This window comes from Pezoporus occidentalis, unplaced genomic scaffold, assembly GCF_034315485.1.
Source record: "Pezoporus occidentalis ecotype Australia unplaced genomic scaffold, CSIRO_AGI_Poc_V1 ctg122, whole genome shotgun sequence".
NCBI lineage: Eukaryota > Metazoa > Chordata > Aves > Psittaciformes > Psittacidae > Pezoporus > Pezoporus occidentalis.
The window spans coordinates 1963099-1980346 of NW_026913016.1; the positions used below are offsets into that span (position 1 = coordinate 1963099).

A 17248-nucleotide genomic window follows, 5' to 3' on the forward strand; every position below is an offset into this window, starting at 1 on the left:
AATTCAAAATGTAACACATTCACAGCCTCTGTATTCAATAATTACTTACTTCTGTTCTTCCTTGATTTCTGCAAAAGAAAATATTTAATGTTTTAGTTTCCATAATCTAATTCCACAAGTTTAGCTTCCCTGATAAAAAAGCAAATTCAAATTCTAGTTCTGTTACTCATCTTTGCTCCTGAGCTGCTTAGTATTCTTTTATTTTTGTCATGCTGATGCCCAAGAATAAATGGGAAAAGTCAGCAGGTGAGAACAGAAGCAGCAAAATAGCACATGTAAGTTAAAGAACATTCTCCAGCTAGTTGTGCATATTTCTTGAGTTTAAGAAATCAAACATCACATAACCACTCCCCACTATAATTTCATACAATTTATTTTCATAATCACTACACAAGCAGGTACCATTCAGGTATCAGAGAAATATACACAGTATTTGCAAGAAACAGAGTTATGTATTATAAAAGATGCAACATAATCTACTTTGCCACAGGTAACTTCTATAAAATGCAAGCAGTAAAGGTACTGTAAAGGCTTACTTGGCAATCCTTAGTTTTCCCACTTCACCTCTTCCTGAAGCCTTATTCCACTGCTGTGACAAGTATTTGGGGACCTAAGAAAAGAAGACAGATCTCAAAAAAAAGCAGATTTTAAAATTCTGTATGAAGTGTGTATGTGTATATATTTAAATGCTTTTACCTTGACCACTTCAGATTACAATATGAACCAAATATAGTAGACAATACAGAATCACAGGATAGGTTAAGTTGAAAGGCACCTTAAAGCTCATCTAGTCCAATTCCCCTGCAAGGAGCAGGGACATCTTCAACTAGACGAGGTTGCTCAAAGCCCCATCCAACCTGGCTTTGGACACTGTCAGGGATGGGGCAGCCACAGCTTCTCTTGCCAACCTGTTCCAGTGCCTCAACACCCTCACAGTGAAGAATTTCTTCGTTATATCTAATCTAAATCTACCCTCTTTCATGCTAAAGCCATTCCACCTTGTCCTGTCACTACAGGCTCTTGTTAAAAGTCCCTCTCCAGGTTTCCTGAGGCCCCCTTTAGGTACTGGAGCTGCTCTAAGGTCTCCCCAGAGCCTTCTCTTCTCCAGGCTGAACAAGCCCAAATTTCTCAGCCTGTCTCCAGAAGAGAGGTGCTCCAGCCCCTGATCATCAATGTGGCCCTCATCTGGACTTGCTTCAACAGCTCCATGTGCTTCTTATGTTGAGGACACCAGAACTGCAAACAGTACTCCAGGTGGAGTCTCATGAGAGCAGAGGGGCAGGATCACCTCCTTCAACCCGCTGGTCATGCTCCTTTTGATGCAGGCCAGGATATGGCTGCACAAAGCAGAGGTCAGTGCAGGGACAGGAACAAGCAGCCCTGCTTAACCTCATACATTCAAGAAATAAAAGCTGTCCAAGCTGCAAGGACATAACACCACACAAATTCCTTCAGTTACAAAGGTTTTGGTGTCTGTAGCATTGGGTGACCTGGGCTCATAATGGACAGTACAGGCACCTCCTTTACCAACCAATAAGCTGGAAGCTGTCTTTTCAAGTGGACCCATTTCTCTTCTTTTCCCATCAATGTACTGTTAGGTGAAATCACAGCCTACCTCTTCAATCTCTGGCCAAAAATGTACCAGCTAACTATTGCCACGTAAAGTGCACCCCAAGAGCCAGTGCACTTCCACAGCCAGCCTCAGCGCCTTGCTGCTGCCACCATGCCGTATGCCCATGTATGCTCATGCTCTACAGACTCCCACATGTGTCCCAGATGTGATGATGCATGCACGGCTCTGTGCAGCAGCAACAGCATTTCTTTTTTCTGGACAGAGTAATGCCTGGAGAATGTGTCCCATGCTCAACAGAGTTACCCTGGTTCTCCTTACAGACAAGTTTAAAAATGACATTTATCTGTGAAATCAAATGATAAGTGTTTGTTCTGATATAAGGTGTTATTGCTAATGAGCACCTATAAATCTCAATACTTGTATGAGTGCACAGTTCAAAAGGTGGCCTGCCCAGAGGAGTTCCCAACTCAGCTCATATGTCCACGCATCCAGCCCTAGCGAGACACCTCAAGCCTCAAGCAGTTTATCCTCAGAGCAATGAGGAACTTGTCTATCTACTGCCCTTCACTGCATGCCATCAAGTTGTAGCCCTGTCTACCTTTCCTTGCAAGAAGACAGCTCAGTCAGTTATAAGCACAGAGTGCAGTGTTTTGCAGATCACATGGATTTGCAGATCACAGTTTCCCCATCTCCACCGTTCAGCAATTCTGGCTGTCTTTTCTATGATGGCTGTTTATAAAGACTGGACACGACATACTAGCACAATGAGAGACTGGAGCAGTTTTTCCCATACACACAAGCTATTAGACGTAGAAGTACTCCGGCCCATTAAGGGATGGAATACAGACCTGAGGCAATACGGGACAATCTCACATCTAGTTTAAATGCAACACGTTCAAGTGATATGAAACCTAGATTGTTTTCTAAAGGAAAGAGCTGAACGCAGCCTAAGAGAAACTACTATTCTTTCTTTCTAACCTCTTTCTTTCTAATAAAGATGCAGCAGTTGTTGTGAGATCATCTTAAAGACCTACAGTAGTCTCAGTGCCTAGCAAAACAGTGACTTGTTAAAAGAAAAAACATTTACTGTTCCAACGCCACATACTACAGTATTCCAGACAGGAACTTTCTAACTTTTTTCTTCATATGCTCATGACACATCAGGACAAATTTACAATCTGTAATTTTGCAGCAATGTTCTTTACTGGTACAGAAAAGTTTATTCTGGCTCACACAGTCCACAGCTACTGAAAACATCTGTGCCCACACAGAAAAATGGTGTGAGACACAGACAGTGAGAAAGTACTAAGCTATGCCTGTGGCATTTGCTGTTTCAAATAGCAAAGAGGCACATCATAGTCTTGTATTGAGAAAACAAAAAGCCAAGCTCCACTGCACAGCTCAGAAGGCAAAGAGCCTGTTCCAAGAACTCGCTGACAAACAGCAACTTACATTTACCTGTTCTTCAAAAAAAAAAAAACAAAAAAACTCAGAAAGCATCACAGTACCAGTGCTTAGCACTTTTTTTGGTCTCACAGTACCCTATGAAGTGCTGTGGAATAGCTAGAAAAATCCGGAGGTCCTCCATCTGCTCAGCCAAACTTAATGTCAGTCCAGGTATCCATAAAGTCCTAACACTGGGTCAAATACACCACAAATGCACAACAGAAATCCATGAATTGGCACAATCAATCAACAAAGATTTTTTTTCCCCACAGGTTTCAAAGTGATAATTTTCTACAGTGGATTTTCTATTGGATTCATGCCAGATCAGATATCATTTTCTTTCTAAAGCCAAGATAAATGCTATGACGTGTGCTCCAACTGACTCAACAGAAATAGTACTATGTGCTCACACCTAATCTCTATCTAATTTATATTGCCAGGTAGACACACACCAAATATGAGTGGACAAGGACTGAAGGACTCGCATGCTATTAAAATCACTGACTTAGAATCATAGAATAGTTAGGGTTGGAAAAGACCTTAAGATCATCTAGTTCCAACCCCCTGCCACGGGCAGGGACACCTCACACTAAACCATGCCACCCAAGGCTTCATCCAACCTGGCCTTGAACACTGCCAGGGATGAAGCATTCACAACCTCCCTGGGAAACCCATTCCAGTGCCTCACCACCCTTACAGTAAAGAACTTCTTCCTTATATCCAATCTAAACTTCCCCTGTTTAAGTTTTAACCTGTTAGCCCTTGTCCTGTCACTACAGTCCCTAATGAATAGTCCATCCCCAGCATCTCTATAGCCCCCGTCAGATACTGGAAGGCTGCTATGAGGTCTCCACGCAGCCTTCTCTTCTCCAGGCTGAGAAAGTTGGGGCTGTTCAGCCTGGAGAAGAGAAGCCCAAACTTTCGCAGTCTATCTTCATAGGGGAGGTGCTCCAGTCCCCTGATCATCCTCGTGGCCCTCCTCTGGACTTGTTTCAACAGTTCCATGTCCTTTTTATCTTGAGGACACCAGAACTGCACACAATACTCCAAAGTGAGGTCTCACAAGGGCAGGATCACCTCCTTCGACCTGCTGGTCACGCTCCTTTTGATGCAGCCCAGGATACGGTTGGCTTTCTGGGCTGCAAGTGCACACTGAAGTCAGCTCATGTCCAGTTTCTCATCGACCAGGACCCCCAAGTCCTTCTCCGCAGGGCTGCTCTGAATCTCTTCTCTGCCCAACCTGTAGCTGTGCCTGGGATTGCTCCCACCCAGGTGCAGGACCTTGCACTTGGCATGGTTAAACTTCATGAGGTTGGCATCAGCCCACCTCACAAGTGTGTCAAGGTCCCTCTGGATGGCATTCCTTCCCTCCAGGGTATCAACCGAACCACACAGCTTGGTGTCATCGGCAAACTTGCTGATGGTCCATCCATCAAATTGATGTCACTCCAATTTAGAGACAAGGATGTTGTGTGGGACAGTGTCAAATGCTTTGCACAAGTCCAGGTAGATGACATCAACTGCTCTACCCCTGTCCATCAGTTCCACAGTGCCATCATAGAAGCCCACCAAATTGGTCAGTCAGGATTTCCCCTTGGTGAAGCCATGCTGGCTGTCACCAAGCACCTTGTTGTTTTTCATGTGCCTTAGCATGCCTTCCAGGAGAATCTGCTCCAGGATTTTGCCAGGCACAGAGGTGAGACTGACTGGTCTGTAATTCCCCGGGTCATCCATTTTCCCCTTGTTGAAAATGGGGGTTATATTTCCCTTTTTCCAGTCATCGGGAACTTCACCTGACTGCCATGATTTCTCAAATATGATGGCCAGTGGCTTAGCAACTTCATTCACCATCTCCTTCAGGACCCACGAATGGATTTCATCAAGTCCCATGGACTTGTGTACATTCAGGTTTTTAAGATGGTTGTGAACCAGATCCTCTCCTACAGTGGGCGCAAGGTCTTCATTCTCACAGTCCCTGTGTCTGCCTTCCAAGACTTGGGTAGTGTGGTCAGAGCCTTTGCCAGTGAAGACCAAGGCAAAGAAGTCATTAAGAACCCCAGCCTTCTCCAAATCCAGGGTAGCCAGTTCTCCTGATAGCTTCCGGAGGGGGCCTACATTGTCCCTAGTCTGTCTTTTATTCGCTATATACCTATAGAATCCCTTCCTGTTATCCTTAACATCCCTAGCCAAGTTTAATTCTAACTGGGCCTTAGCTTTCCTAACCTGGTCCCCAGCTTCCCAGACAACATCCTTGTATTCCTTCCAGGCCACCTGTCCTTGCTTCCACGTTTTATAAGCCTCTTTTTTCCTTCAAATTTTCCTCAGCAGTTCCTTATCCATCCAAGGAGGTCTCCGGGCCCTCCTGATGCACTTCCTTCTGGTTGGGATGCAACACTCCTGAGCTTGTAGCAGGTGATCCTTGAATATCAACCAACAGTCTTGGGCCCCCCTGCCCTCTACGGCTGTATCCCATGGAACCTTCTGAAGTAGGTTCCTGAAGAGGCCAAAGTCTGCTCTTTTGAAGTCCAGGGCAGTGAGCTTGCTGCACGCTCTTCTCACTGTCCTGAGGATCTCAAATTCGAGCATCTCATGATCGCTGCATCCAAGGCTGCCCTGGAGCATCACATTTCCAACGAGCCCTTCCCTGTTGGTGAGCACGAGGTCAAGCACGGCACCTCTCCTTGTCGGCTCCTCTATTACTTGCAGAAGGAAGTTGTCTTCCACTCAATCAAGGAACCTCCTGGATTGCTTGTGCCAGGCCGTACCATCCCTCCAAGAGATGTCAGGGTGGTTGAAGTCACCCATGAGAACAAGGGCCTGTGAGTGTGAGGCTTTTCCTATCTGTCTATGGAGTGCTTCATCCGCAGGTTCTCCTTGATCAGATGGTCTGTAACAGATCCCCACAGTAATGTCTCCTATGGCTGTTCTCCCTTTAACCCTGACCCACAAACTCTCTGTTAACTGCTCACCTGTCCCCAGACAGAGTTCCATACTCTCCAGCCTACCTCTCACATAAAGGGCAACTCCCCCTCCTGCTTGCCAGGCCTGTCTTTTCTAAAGAGCCTGTAATCTTTCACTCCAGCACTCCAATCATAGGAGCCATCCCACCATGTTTCTATGATGCCTGTTATATCATACCCCTGTAGATGTGCCCACATCTCTAATTCTTCTTGGTTGTTCCCCATGCTATGGGTGTTTGCATAGAGGCATCTGAGCCAAGCTCCAAATGAAGTCGGCTCATTGGCTGGAGCGGCTGGAATATCTCTACATTGCTCCAAGCATTTATTATAGGTGCTGGCAACTGACTGGGTGTGTTGGGATGGAATGAAGCCCCCCCCACCCAGCACATCTAGTTTAAAGTATCCTTGACCAGTCTGGCAAGCCTTCTACCAAAACCACTCTTTCCCTTCATCAGAGCAGCTCCACCAGCCCGCAGTAGACCTGGTCTACAAACTTGGGTCTCGTGTTCAAGACACCCAAACCCCTGACTATGACTAATAATGTAGTCAGACGGGGATTTTTTTCAGATTAAGAGGTTGCAGATCAGTCCTATTTCTTTCAGCTGCATGGGAAATGGTATCAAAGAATGCAATTAATAATGTCTCTCCTGGCCTACCTGCAGTCAAGGGCTATGCAGGGGAAGAAAAAGGGATATGAAGGACTGTGATCAAAGGATTACATCTATACAGAGATACTTCTGCTAAAACCAGATGGCTCTCTCAAAACCACATGTTAAATTCTGTAGCTCCACACTAGAGGCGCAAACAATCACAGGAATGACTAGTCTTACACACTGCAGATATCTTAATTTGCCACTTTCTTTTAGCTTTAGCATAATAGAAGTTTAACATCTGGAGAACAGTTGGGTTTCAAGCTCTTAATACTCCTTGAAAGAACATACAGAAAACAAGGGTGACCAGCTTTCACAGAAAGAGCAGAAAGAATATTCAAAGATCCCACAGCAGGATTTTGAAGAATATATACCCACAGAAAGACTTCCTTGTGGACAGAGCACCTCACATACTAAAAGACTATTAAACATTTTCAAGGCTTTTATTATGAGATTTGTAGGTAAGAACACTCTTCTCTCAGAAACCCATACAATTTAATCACGAGAAGAAATATGACGTACCAAATAGCATCACTCCACGACCTCTTCACACTTCTGCTTTCTACTTGCTATTCATATCACACAAACACCTGGGCTCCAGTACACCAGGCACCCTGCAGGTAGGGTATGACACGAGGGCCCCTGCTCCATGCATCTTTCAGCTTATTCATAGCTTTCTATCTGCCTTTGGAACAAAAAACGCAAAGCAGGCCCTCTCTGTAAAAAAAACACTTCCAATTTTCTGTGCGAAATTTAATCAGTTCTTTCTCTACATAGCAATCCATACGTAGTCTGTACATCAGAAACTGAGTAAGGCTGATGTCAGTTATCTATGTATCCATTTTCCTTTGAACATCCAAAAAAAAAATTATATAAAAATATCATCTTTCTAAATATAGATCAATGCAGCAGATTAAATAAATAAAGAAAGAACCCAAACCACCACACAGGGAATAAAAAAAAAAAAACAACCAATTCTAATGGCTAACACTAAATGGGCTTCGCTTTATCACAAGTACATAACCAACAGATCTTATAATATTTCCTTATCTTAGCTTCCACTGAAAACACAGAAAAAATATTTGTGCTGCTTTCTGGGTTTGTACTAAAGCAACACAATTGCTGGTACCTCTTTTTACTGCTCATGCTTCTAAAAGACTCATCACTACATTTTTTATTGCCTGTTAAGTAGCCTCTCTGGAATATTTCCTGTGCTGGCACAATATATGCTAAAAGGAAATTAAATAAGATAGATTTTTTATTCCAGCAGAACTGATGCTCTCTCCCTCTGACAAAGGATAATTTCAGCCTTATTACCTTATAAAGAAGAAGAAAAAAAAGTACAGGTGCTACACACTGTCATGCCTCTGCATGTGTTGAAAGTCCTAGTAACAAGGATGGTTGTTTCCAAGTTCAGGTCTGAAGGAATTCAAAAGATAAAATCCTACACATCCCTTGCTATGGCTATTAACATTAGCAACTTTGTAATATTTTTTTATCATCATTATTATACAAGGCGGCAGACAAATTATAAATTCAGATCATGCGCATGAAGGATTAGATTAACACTTACTTGGAAGAGCAATATTTAAGTGTCCCTTTTAGACCAGCTTTCCCAGGCTCTGTGCTGAGTGGCATCAACCATAAACACAGACGTGCCTAAAAATTCCTGTCTTGCTTCAAGAAACACCAACTGTATCAGCCTAAAAGACAAGCAAGTTCAGGGCTCTGCCTCCAAATGCAGTCAACAGTGGGTGCTTCACAGAAGACGAGAACATAAGAAGAAAAGGTATTTCTCCAACATGCTCTTCTAATTTATAGGATCTTTTACTCAGAAACGGACACATATTTACTTTTAATCTCTCAATATGATTTTCCTGTCTGAATTTGTCTAATGGCTTTCTGAGCTTCTGCAGTTTTGACATTCACAGCTTCCAAAATTTAACTTCATATTGTGCAAAATAGTACTGCTTTGATTGCTCTGAGTCCCATCAGATGAACTGACACACCCCTAAGTCTTGTGTTCGAGCTGACTCTTCCCTTCTCACTTCTTCCTCAATCACCTGTGACACTACTCATGCCTTCAGACCTCTCTAAGCTTTCCACATGAATCATCTTGCCAGCCTGATAGGTAACAACATATATAGGAGTTTCCTCCATAGCCACCGTTCCTTGTTCTTCAGCTCATCCCAGGTGCACTTCTCTGTACTGCTTCTATACAGGTTATAGACATCCACTTTATAACTTCCACAACGGGGAAGATAAGATCAGAACTACACACAATATTCAAGATACAGGAAACATGGTAGCGCAGTATTTTCTCTTTTGTTCTCTGTATCTTTTGCAATCATGCCTAATGTTGAATCTGCTCATCTGACACAACATTCTTAGGGGTTATCCACATCTACTAAAATCCTAAACCTCCTGAATGACAGCAACCAGCTGAGAACTAATTGCTGTGTATGTATAATTAGGATAGTTTTTCTCTGTGCACACCAGATTACACTTTTCTACTCTGAATTTCATCTGCCATTTATCATCCTGTCACTTGGTATGTCTCGATATACTTCTGCAGCTTTCTGCTGTCAGCTTTCATTTTTACTGTCCTAGATAAGCTGTTACAATTAGAGCACTATGGAGTGCTCATTATGGTTTTACAAAACCAGACATTCAGGTGTCAGTACAAAAGAGGAAGCCAGATGTAACGACCCACCCACAACCAGAACTTTTAGAGAGCAAAGCAAGTCAGAAACTGCCCACCATTTCCACAGGCCACAATGAGATATTCTGGCAGCTGATATATGATTGTGTCACAGCCCTTCACTACCCTGGACCAGTAGCTGGGTACTGCCATGTCCCCACAGTCTTTCAAGTTGATGGTCTGAGCTTGTTCCTTATATCCCCAAAACAGGAAGAGGAGGAGACTACTGCTTCTCCTCAGACACAGCAAACACACGACTAGAAAAATAGGGGCAAATCCACAGAGGACAAGAAGGGAGATAGGGTACATATTTCCCCACCCTCAGCTGTTAGTCTCCTCTTTTCTGAACCAGTGCTTGCTGTGTCCAGCAGAAGGGGCCACGACATCCTGACAGAAGGCCCCTCCACGGAGGAGAGCTGACAAGCTGGCAGTAGCTGCAATCATGGCCTTGCACCAGATAGGTGCTTTGACTTTTGTACCTTTTCATAGCACCTTTGCTATAGCTGTACTTCTTTAGCACGAGGTGAGCTGTAGTAATGAGACAAAGGCGTTTATTTTCTTTGGGGTATTTTTGTTTGTTTGTTTAACCGAAATGTGAATTTGGGAGCACTCAAACTTTCACCAACTCCGAGAGTTTTAGAAAAACAAGTTATAGTACCATTTTTATTACCCCTACTAAAGGCCAAGCCAAGGACAGCCCGAAGGCAGCCCACTCTTCCCTGGGGAAATCCATGTTATTGGGATGTATCCTTTCCCAAGGCAGGGGGGTTGGAACTAGTTGATCTTCAAGGCCCCTTCCAACCCAAACCATCCTGTGAATCTGCGTACCCCGGCAGCTGCCCAGGAAGACGCCGCGTCCCGCTACTCGCCCAGTCCCTCGCCCACCAGGCGGGAAACGGGGCAACTCAGCCCCAGGGAAGCCTCACACGGGCAAGCCCAGCTCCTGTCGCGCCCCAGGCATGGCACGGCCCAACTCCGCGCTGCTACCCGGCCTCTTCCGTGGGACCCGCCAGCCGCAGCCTGAGCACGGTGTGTGTGGGGTGAGACAGGCTCAGTCGCCACAGGCCGCGCCAGGCCGGGCCTAGGGTTGCGCCGGCGGCTTCTCACCTTCACCAGCCACATGCCGGTGTTCTGCTTGGCCCCGGTGAGGTCCAGCTCGCCCTTCTCGCTCATGGCAGGGCCGGGATAAGGCGCAGGACGGGGCTTGCGGGCGATACACGCGACCAACTCTTCCGGGTCCTGCGGCCGCGGTACCCACCCGGCAGCTCACCCCCGGCAGACGGTGGCCTGCGGCGAACAAACCTCCTCCGCTCGCGGAGCACGGCGGCAGAGAGGTGGGGCTCGTGTTTGAGTCCCCGCCCCGGCGCGGTCGCCGGCAAGGAGGGCCTCGACATGTCGGCGACAAAATCTACTCCCCCCAGCCCTCTTACAGCCCCCCCCTTTACAGGAAGGGTTATCTGAACATGCTGGAGAATGGCAGCAACACGTTCTACAGAAACGGGAGGAGCAGCCTGGAGAGGAAGACACCACCGTAACAGTGCTCTTCCCTGTGGGCAGGAAATGGCGCTATGGGAGTGGCTCCGGGAAAAGGGGTCAGAGCGTCACAGTGTCCCCAGGTGTCACAAAAGTAAGGAAAAATAAAGCAGGTGAATCCTTTACCATAGGTAAAAAGTGAAGAATTAGACTTAGCTTTCCGCAAAGGAGACTTACAGTGAAACAGTGGAACAGGCTGAAGGTGGGATGGTGTCTTGGACACTGAAATTAAGTAAGGAGAGAGCGCCTGCCCGTCCTGCTTTGAGGTGGGGGTGTTGGGCTTTGGTAACCTCTCAAAGTCCCTGTTTTATGTCTCTGTTCCTAACACCGGGGACACCACTGTGGACATGGAAAGCATTTTATTACCTTCCTCTCTGCAGTGTTCCTTTATACCTTCACTGAGATGTATTCCTTTGTCTTGTCTCCACTCATACTAAACAGTTCAATTATGGCTCATAGGTCATATTTCCTAGACCTCTGGTCATGCCCATTGTTCTTTGAATTCTCTCGAGTACAGGTTTACATCCTCCTTGTAGTCTGCTTGCAAAACAGTGAAGGTCATACTCTGGGACTGCACCAACAGCAAGCAGGGAGTATGTCTGGTACAGTAAGATGTTGTTCATCTGGCTTGCAGAAAGCAATCTCTTTATTACATTTCAGATACGGTAGCCTGTCTTTCTAATTACAGGCAAGCATCCAGGTAACCAAGGACAACAATGCTTTCATGTGTACCTGAAGCAACAACAACAAACACTGAACTATTCTGATTAGGTTCAGTTGCATTTTAAAATTACTTTTGTTTTTACACTGGACATGTTTCTGTCTGCAGAATGCAGCTGGGAGTGTGGATGAAGCTTGTACCGTTAGTCAGCGTCCACTAAAAGTTCAGATTTCAGTAAGACAACCTTTCACAGACACACCAGAGGCATCTCTTCAAATGCTAATGAAAATGTAAGAAACGCATCTCCATAGTGGTAAAAACAGCCACCCTTCCTGGCACTGGGCAACCCTGAAATATTACACAGTATCACAGTATGCTAGAGATTGGAAGGGACCTCAAAATATCATGTAGTCCAGTCCCCCTGCCGGAGCAGGAACACCTAGATAATGTTACACACGAATGTGTCCAGGCGGGTTTTGAATGTCTCCAGGGAAGGAGACTCCACAACTTCCCTGGGGAGCCTGTTCCAGTGTTCCGTCACCCTCACTGAGAAGAAGTTTCTTCTCAAGTTTAAGTGGAACCTCTTCTGTTCCAGTTTGTACCCATTACCCCTTGTCCTATTGTTGTTTGCCACTGAGTAGAGCCTGGCTCCATCCTCGTGACACTCCCCCTTTATATATTTATATACACTAATAAGGTCACCCCTCAGTCTCCTCTTCTCTAAACTATAGAGACCCAGCTCCCTCAGTCTTTCCTCATAAGGGAGATGCTCCACTCCCTTAATCATCTTTGTTGCCCTTCGCTGGACTCTCTCCAGCAGGTCCCTGTCCTTCTTGAACTGAGGGCCCCAGAACTGGACACACTATTCCAGATGGGGTCTCACCAGGGCAGAGTAGAGGGGAAGGAGGACCTCTCTCGACCTACTAACCACCCCCCTTCTAATACACCCCAGGATGCCATTGGCCTTCTTAGCCACAAGGGCACAGTGTTGGCTCATGGTCATCCTGTCATCCACTAGGACCCCCAGATCCCTCTCCCCTACACTGCTCTCTAACAGGTCATTCCCCAACCTAGACTGAAACCTGGGGTTGTTCCTGCCCAGATGCAGGACTCTACACTTTCCCTTGTTATATTTCATCAAGTTATTCCCTGCCCAACTCTCCAGCCTGTCCAGGTCTCACTGGATGGCAGCACAGCCTTCTGGTGTCAGCCACTCCTCCCAGCTTAGTGTCATCAGCAAACTTGCTGATAGTACACTCAATTCCCTCATCTAAATCACTGATGAATATATTAAATAATACTGGTCCCAGTACTGACCCTTGAGGCAATCTGCTAGTTACAGGCCTCCAACTAGTCTCAGCCCCATAGACTACAACTCTCTGGCTTCTCTCCTTCAGCCAGTTCGCAGTCCACCTCACTACCTGATCATCCAGACCACACTTCCTCAATTTAGCTGTGAGGATGCTGTGGGAGACTGTGTCAAATGCTTTGCTGAAGTCAAGGTAGACCACATCCACCGCTCTGCCATCATCCATCCACCCTGTTATTTCCTCATAAAAGGCTAAGAGATTGGTCAAGCATGATTTCCCCTTGGTGAAGCCATGTTGACTGCCCCTCATAACCCTCTTATCCTTGATATGCCTTAAGATGGCACCAAGGATAAGGTGTTCCATTACTTTCCCAGGGATGGAGGTGAGGCTGACCGGTCCATAGTTACCCGGGTCCTCCTTCTTGCCCTTTTTGAAGACTGGAGTGACATTTGCTTTCCTCCAGTCCTCAGGCACCTCTCCCGTTTCCCAAGACTTCATAAAGATGATGGCGAGTGGTCTAGCAATGACTTCCACCAGTTCCCTCAGCACCCGCGGGTGCATCCCATCTAGACCCATGGATTTATGGATGTCCAGATTGCTCAACTGGTCTCTAACCCATTCCTCATTGACTAAGGCAAACCGCTCCATTGACCTGACTTCATCTAAGGTCTCCGGGGTACAGGGCTCTTCAGGACTGCCTGCAGCAGAGTAGACAGAGACAAAGAAGGCATTCAGTAACTCTGCCATCTCTGTATCTTCTGCCACCAGGGCACCCATCCCATTCATCAGTGGGCCTACAGGTCTATAGGTCTAAGATCTGTAGGTTTTGTTTACCTGGAAAAAGGGTGAATCTACACAGACAAACACCATCACTTTACAGTGGGTCTTATTCCACTAATTGCTTTTGGGTCCAGTTCCACTGATTCTCTGTGCTGTACAGTATATTCTTTCAGAACAAGGCAGTGAATTCCCTCCAAGTGAAACCCAAGGGCAGAGCTGGATATCCAAGATGGTTATATAGATGCAGCCATATGCTGCCTTGCACTCTGTACCCAGCACAGTCTTCCAGCATAACTCCAAGAAACACTGCACCCTTGGCTGCAGCCAAAAGCTCTCAGGCCATTTTTTAGGATACATGCTGTTCCCCATGCTGCTATAAAACAACTTGGTGATGGTCTGGCAGAAATGAGGGGCTTAGTGATACAATTTTCCTAGAATCCCAAAGTGTTTTGGATTGAAAGGGACCTTAAAGCCCATCCAGTTCCACCCCCCTGCCATGAGCAGGGACACCTTCCACTAGACCAGGTTGCTCCAAGCCCTGTCCAACTCGGCCTTGAACACTGTCAGGGATGGGGCAGCCACAGCTTCTCTGAGCACCCTGTTCCAGTGTCTCACCACCCTCGCAGGGAAGAATTTCTTCCTTATATCTAATACAAATCTACCTTTTTTTTTTCAGTTTAAAGCCATTCTCCCTTGTTCTGTCAGTACAGGGCATGATGAAAAGTTAGTAGTACCTTTAGGTACTGAAGGCCACAATAAGGTCTCCCCTGAGCCTCCTCTTCTCCAGGCTGAACAAGCCTAACTCTCCCAGCCTATCTCCACAGGAGAGGTGCTCTAGCCCTCTGAGCATTTTTGTGTTCCTCCTCTGGACTCAGTCCAACAGGTCCATGTCTGTCTTGTGCTGGGGACCCCAGAGCTGGATGCAGTACTTTGGGTGGGGTCTCAAATTTTTCCCTAGGACAAACACTGAATTAATGACAATGTCCCTCTGCAATGCTCCCAGCTCAGTCTGTGTGCTCACATCACACCCACCACCACTTTTAACAAAGAAAAGCAGTGGAATTGATGATGTTGACAGGAATAACATTTTCAGCAAGGTGGAGTTGCGGCAGGTTCGGTCCACCAGGCATCTGATGGAAGGAGAGGAGTGCTGCTTGCAAGAAACCTGTGACAGCAGCATGACTGACCACCTCCACTCTTAGAGAAGGACCCATGAGGAACCATTGCTCCTGTTCCAGGCATAAACAACAATAGCAAAAACCTCTGCAGGAGCCTGGCAATTGGGGTGGTTCAGCTGGCAACCCAGAGGGGAGGGTGGACAGGCAGATATCTCTCCTGGCTCCCTCCAGGCAGCCTCTCCAGATCCGTTTCCATGGAAACTGAATTTCAAGGGACAACAAGCAGGAAAAGAGTGCATTTTCATTAATTCCTCATTTAAAGTCTCAACCTCCTGTTTGCCAGGGACACATTTAATGCCATGGAGGAGGATCAGGGGGCCAGCTGCTGAGCAGCAGAACTGCATGTTAGTCACCTATTTTATTTGTGCTTGCAGGGAAACATGTTGTGTCTGAGGAAGTAGGTGCTCAAATACAGACTTACACAACCTTTTTATCTTTTTTTTCCCTCCATCCTACTAGGTGAGGTGAAGAGTCTGCAGTGTCAGCAGAAGCCGCACACGGTTTCTCTCCATTGGTTTTAGGAAGAAGCTAATTGCTGGTTGAAAACCAGCACAGCAGAGGATGCAAAAAGCCTCATGCTGGCCTGTTTAAGTTGAGTTTTGCCATCAGGAACTCACGAACATCTCTCAAAGCCCAGCAAGGATAAGGGGAGATGAGCAGGATCCCAACTTGGGTTTTAGTTTATAAACAAGGCAGAGTGCATGTGTGGAATTTTAACAAGAGGAACAAAAATTCCCTGCTCCAGGTGCAGGGCAACAGACAAGATCATTGGTTTGAGTGACAAAAACAGAGTCACAGTCGACTGGCTCCCTTTTCACTGCTCTGCCAGCAATGAGTTTGTGGACCCCCTGTCTTTATAACTTTCCATGTAGAGGAAAGGTGTGTATCTGGCACAAGGCGAGGAAGAGAGAGACTGCAGTTCCTGGCTATGGTCCTGTGAAATTGCATTAAGCACGTGAAAGCCCCTTCCTACCTCAACTGCTGCAGTGACATTGCTGCTCTGGGACTCATGCTCCAGATGTGCCACAGGCATCCAGCCAATGGGCTCTCCCAGCAAGGTAAACCAAACCACTGGGCCACAGGCTCCCCTTCCTGTGAAAGGCATTGGAGCACAGCCAGCAACCCCCATACCATCACGATGCTCTTGTGGCTGGGGAAACATAGGGGTGGAAAAAGCTTGGGAGAGGACACAGGGCTGGCCACCCAGCTGGGCAGCTCTAAAATCCAGAGGCCACAATCCCCTTCCTGTGGTCAGATGTGGCTTGGTCATCTCGCAGCCCAGAAACTTGGTTATTTAAGACCAAGGCATTCACTTAGATTCATGCACCTAGGAGACCTCATTTGGGTGATTTCACACTCCCATCTCATGGCAAGTCTCCTCAGGGACAGCTGGAGCACCCTTGTTTTCTGGCTGCTGGTGTTGATCATATTGCAGGACCACCACCTCTTTGAGTCTCAAAACTACCTTGACCTGTCTAGGCAAGCAGATGGCAAACCTTTACCATTTTTAACTGTGATGCATCATTCTCTTGCCTGCGCTGCAAGAGAATTGCTTTTCTATGTAACCTGGAAAAAAAAGAGAGGAAATCATCTCCAGAGAGGTAAAAAACACCTGGGCAGAGATTAATAATTTATTTAGGAATAAAAGAAAGGTAACTCTATGTAGCTTATTCCTGAAACAGAGCATGGGCCATCACGCTGCGTATCTATTTCCTCCAGCAGCAAAGGATTCTCAGTGTGTCTCTTTAAGGCCAAAAATATATTACATTCGTTGTGTTTTCAGTCTGCCTTTGAGCAATACATTAATAACAGACTTGTTCACCCCAAGCTGTTCTGTGTCAGAGTGCAAAACATCGAGCTCACAGCAGAGCTCCCATTTCACTACAATGCTAGGCAGTATGAAAACCTGATCACACTTCTGCCTGAAAACACAACTTAGAGCTTCAGTTCTGATCAGAAGGCAATTTTCAGTCATTAATTAACCCTTTTAAATTCTTACTATGTGTTTACAGCCACACATTTTTATGTATGCTATGCACTGAGGAATACCTGGTTTTCATGTTAGTGAAATTGCTGCTGTGCTTACAGTTTCACGCAGACCATGTCTTCTATCACATTAACAACGTTCACTGAGCTTGATTATAGGCAGCTTGGTCTCTTGCTTGCTTTCTTTCTTTCTTTTTTTTTTTTTTGATTTTCACCATATCCAGGAAGAAAAAAAGAGAATTAAAAGATGCAGATGCAAAATTTTTGTAAAAAAAAAAGCAAAGGACAATTGTCAGAGAATTTCAGAGATATTTGATCTGAACCTAATTTAAAATAATTTCTTTATAAGTGACCATAAAATTGACATTATCTCTTTAAATCAAGGTCCTTTTTGCCTCTCTCTGACATAAAAAAGCATTAGCTAGCATTTTTCACCAGCATTTCTCAAGAAGGCATTTAAGCATGCAACA

The 17248-nt window shown here is 45.8% G+C and overlaps 1 protein-coding gene across 2 annotated transcripts in view; it reads right to left on the minus strand.

The window, feature by feature from the left end:
• Window positions 1–10641, minus strand: part of GTF2F2 (general transcription factor IIF subunit 2) — a 99012-nt gene extending 88371 nt beyond the window's left edge. For both annotated transcript variants that reach the window (XM_062607399.1, XM_062607398.1), the window contains exons 1-3: window positions 10438–10641; window positions 537–610; window positions 50–68 (exon numbers count right to left, since the gene is read on the minus strand). In XM_062607399.1, the coding sequence (XP_062463383.1) occupies window positions 50–68; window positions 537–610; window positions 10438–10503 (159 nt within the window). In that variant the 5' untranslated portion in view covers window positions 10504–10641. The remainder of the gene's footprint in view (window positions 1–49; window positions 69–536; window positions 611–10437) is intronic.
• Window positions 10642–17248: the final 6607 nt, after the last annotated feature.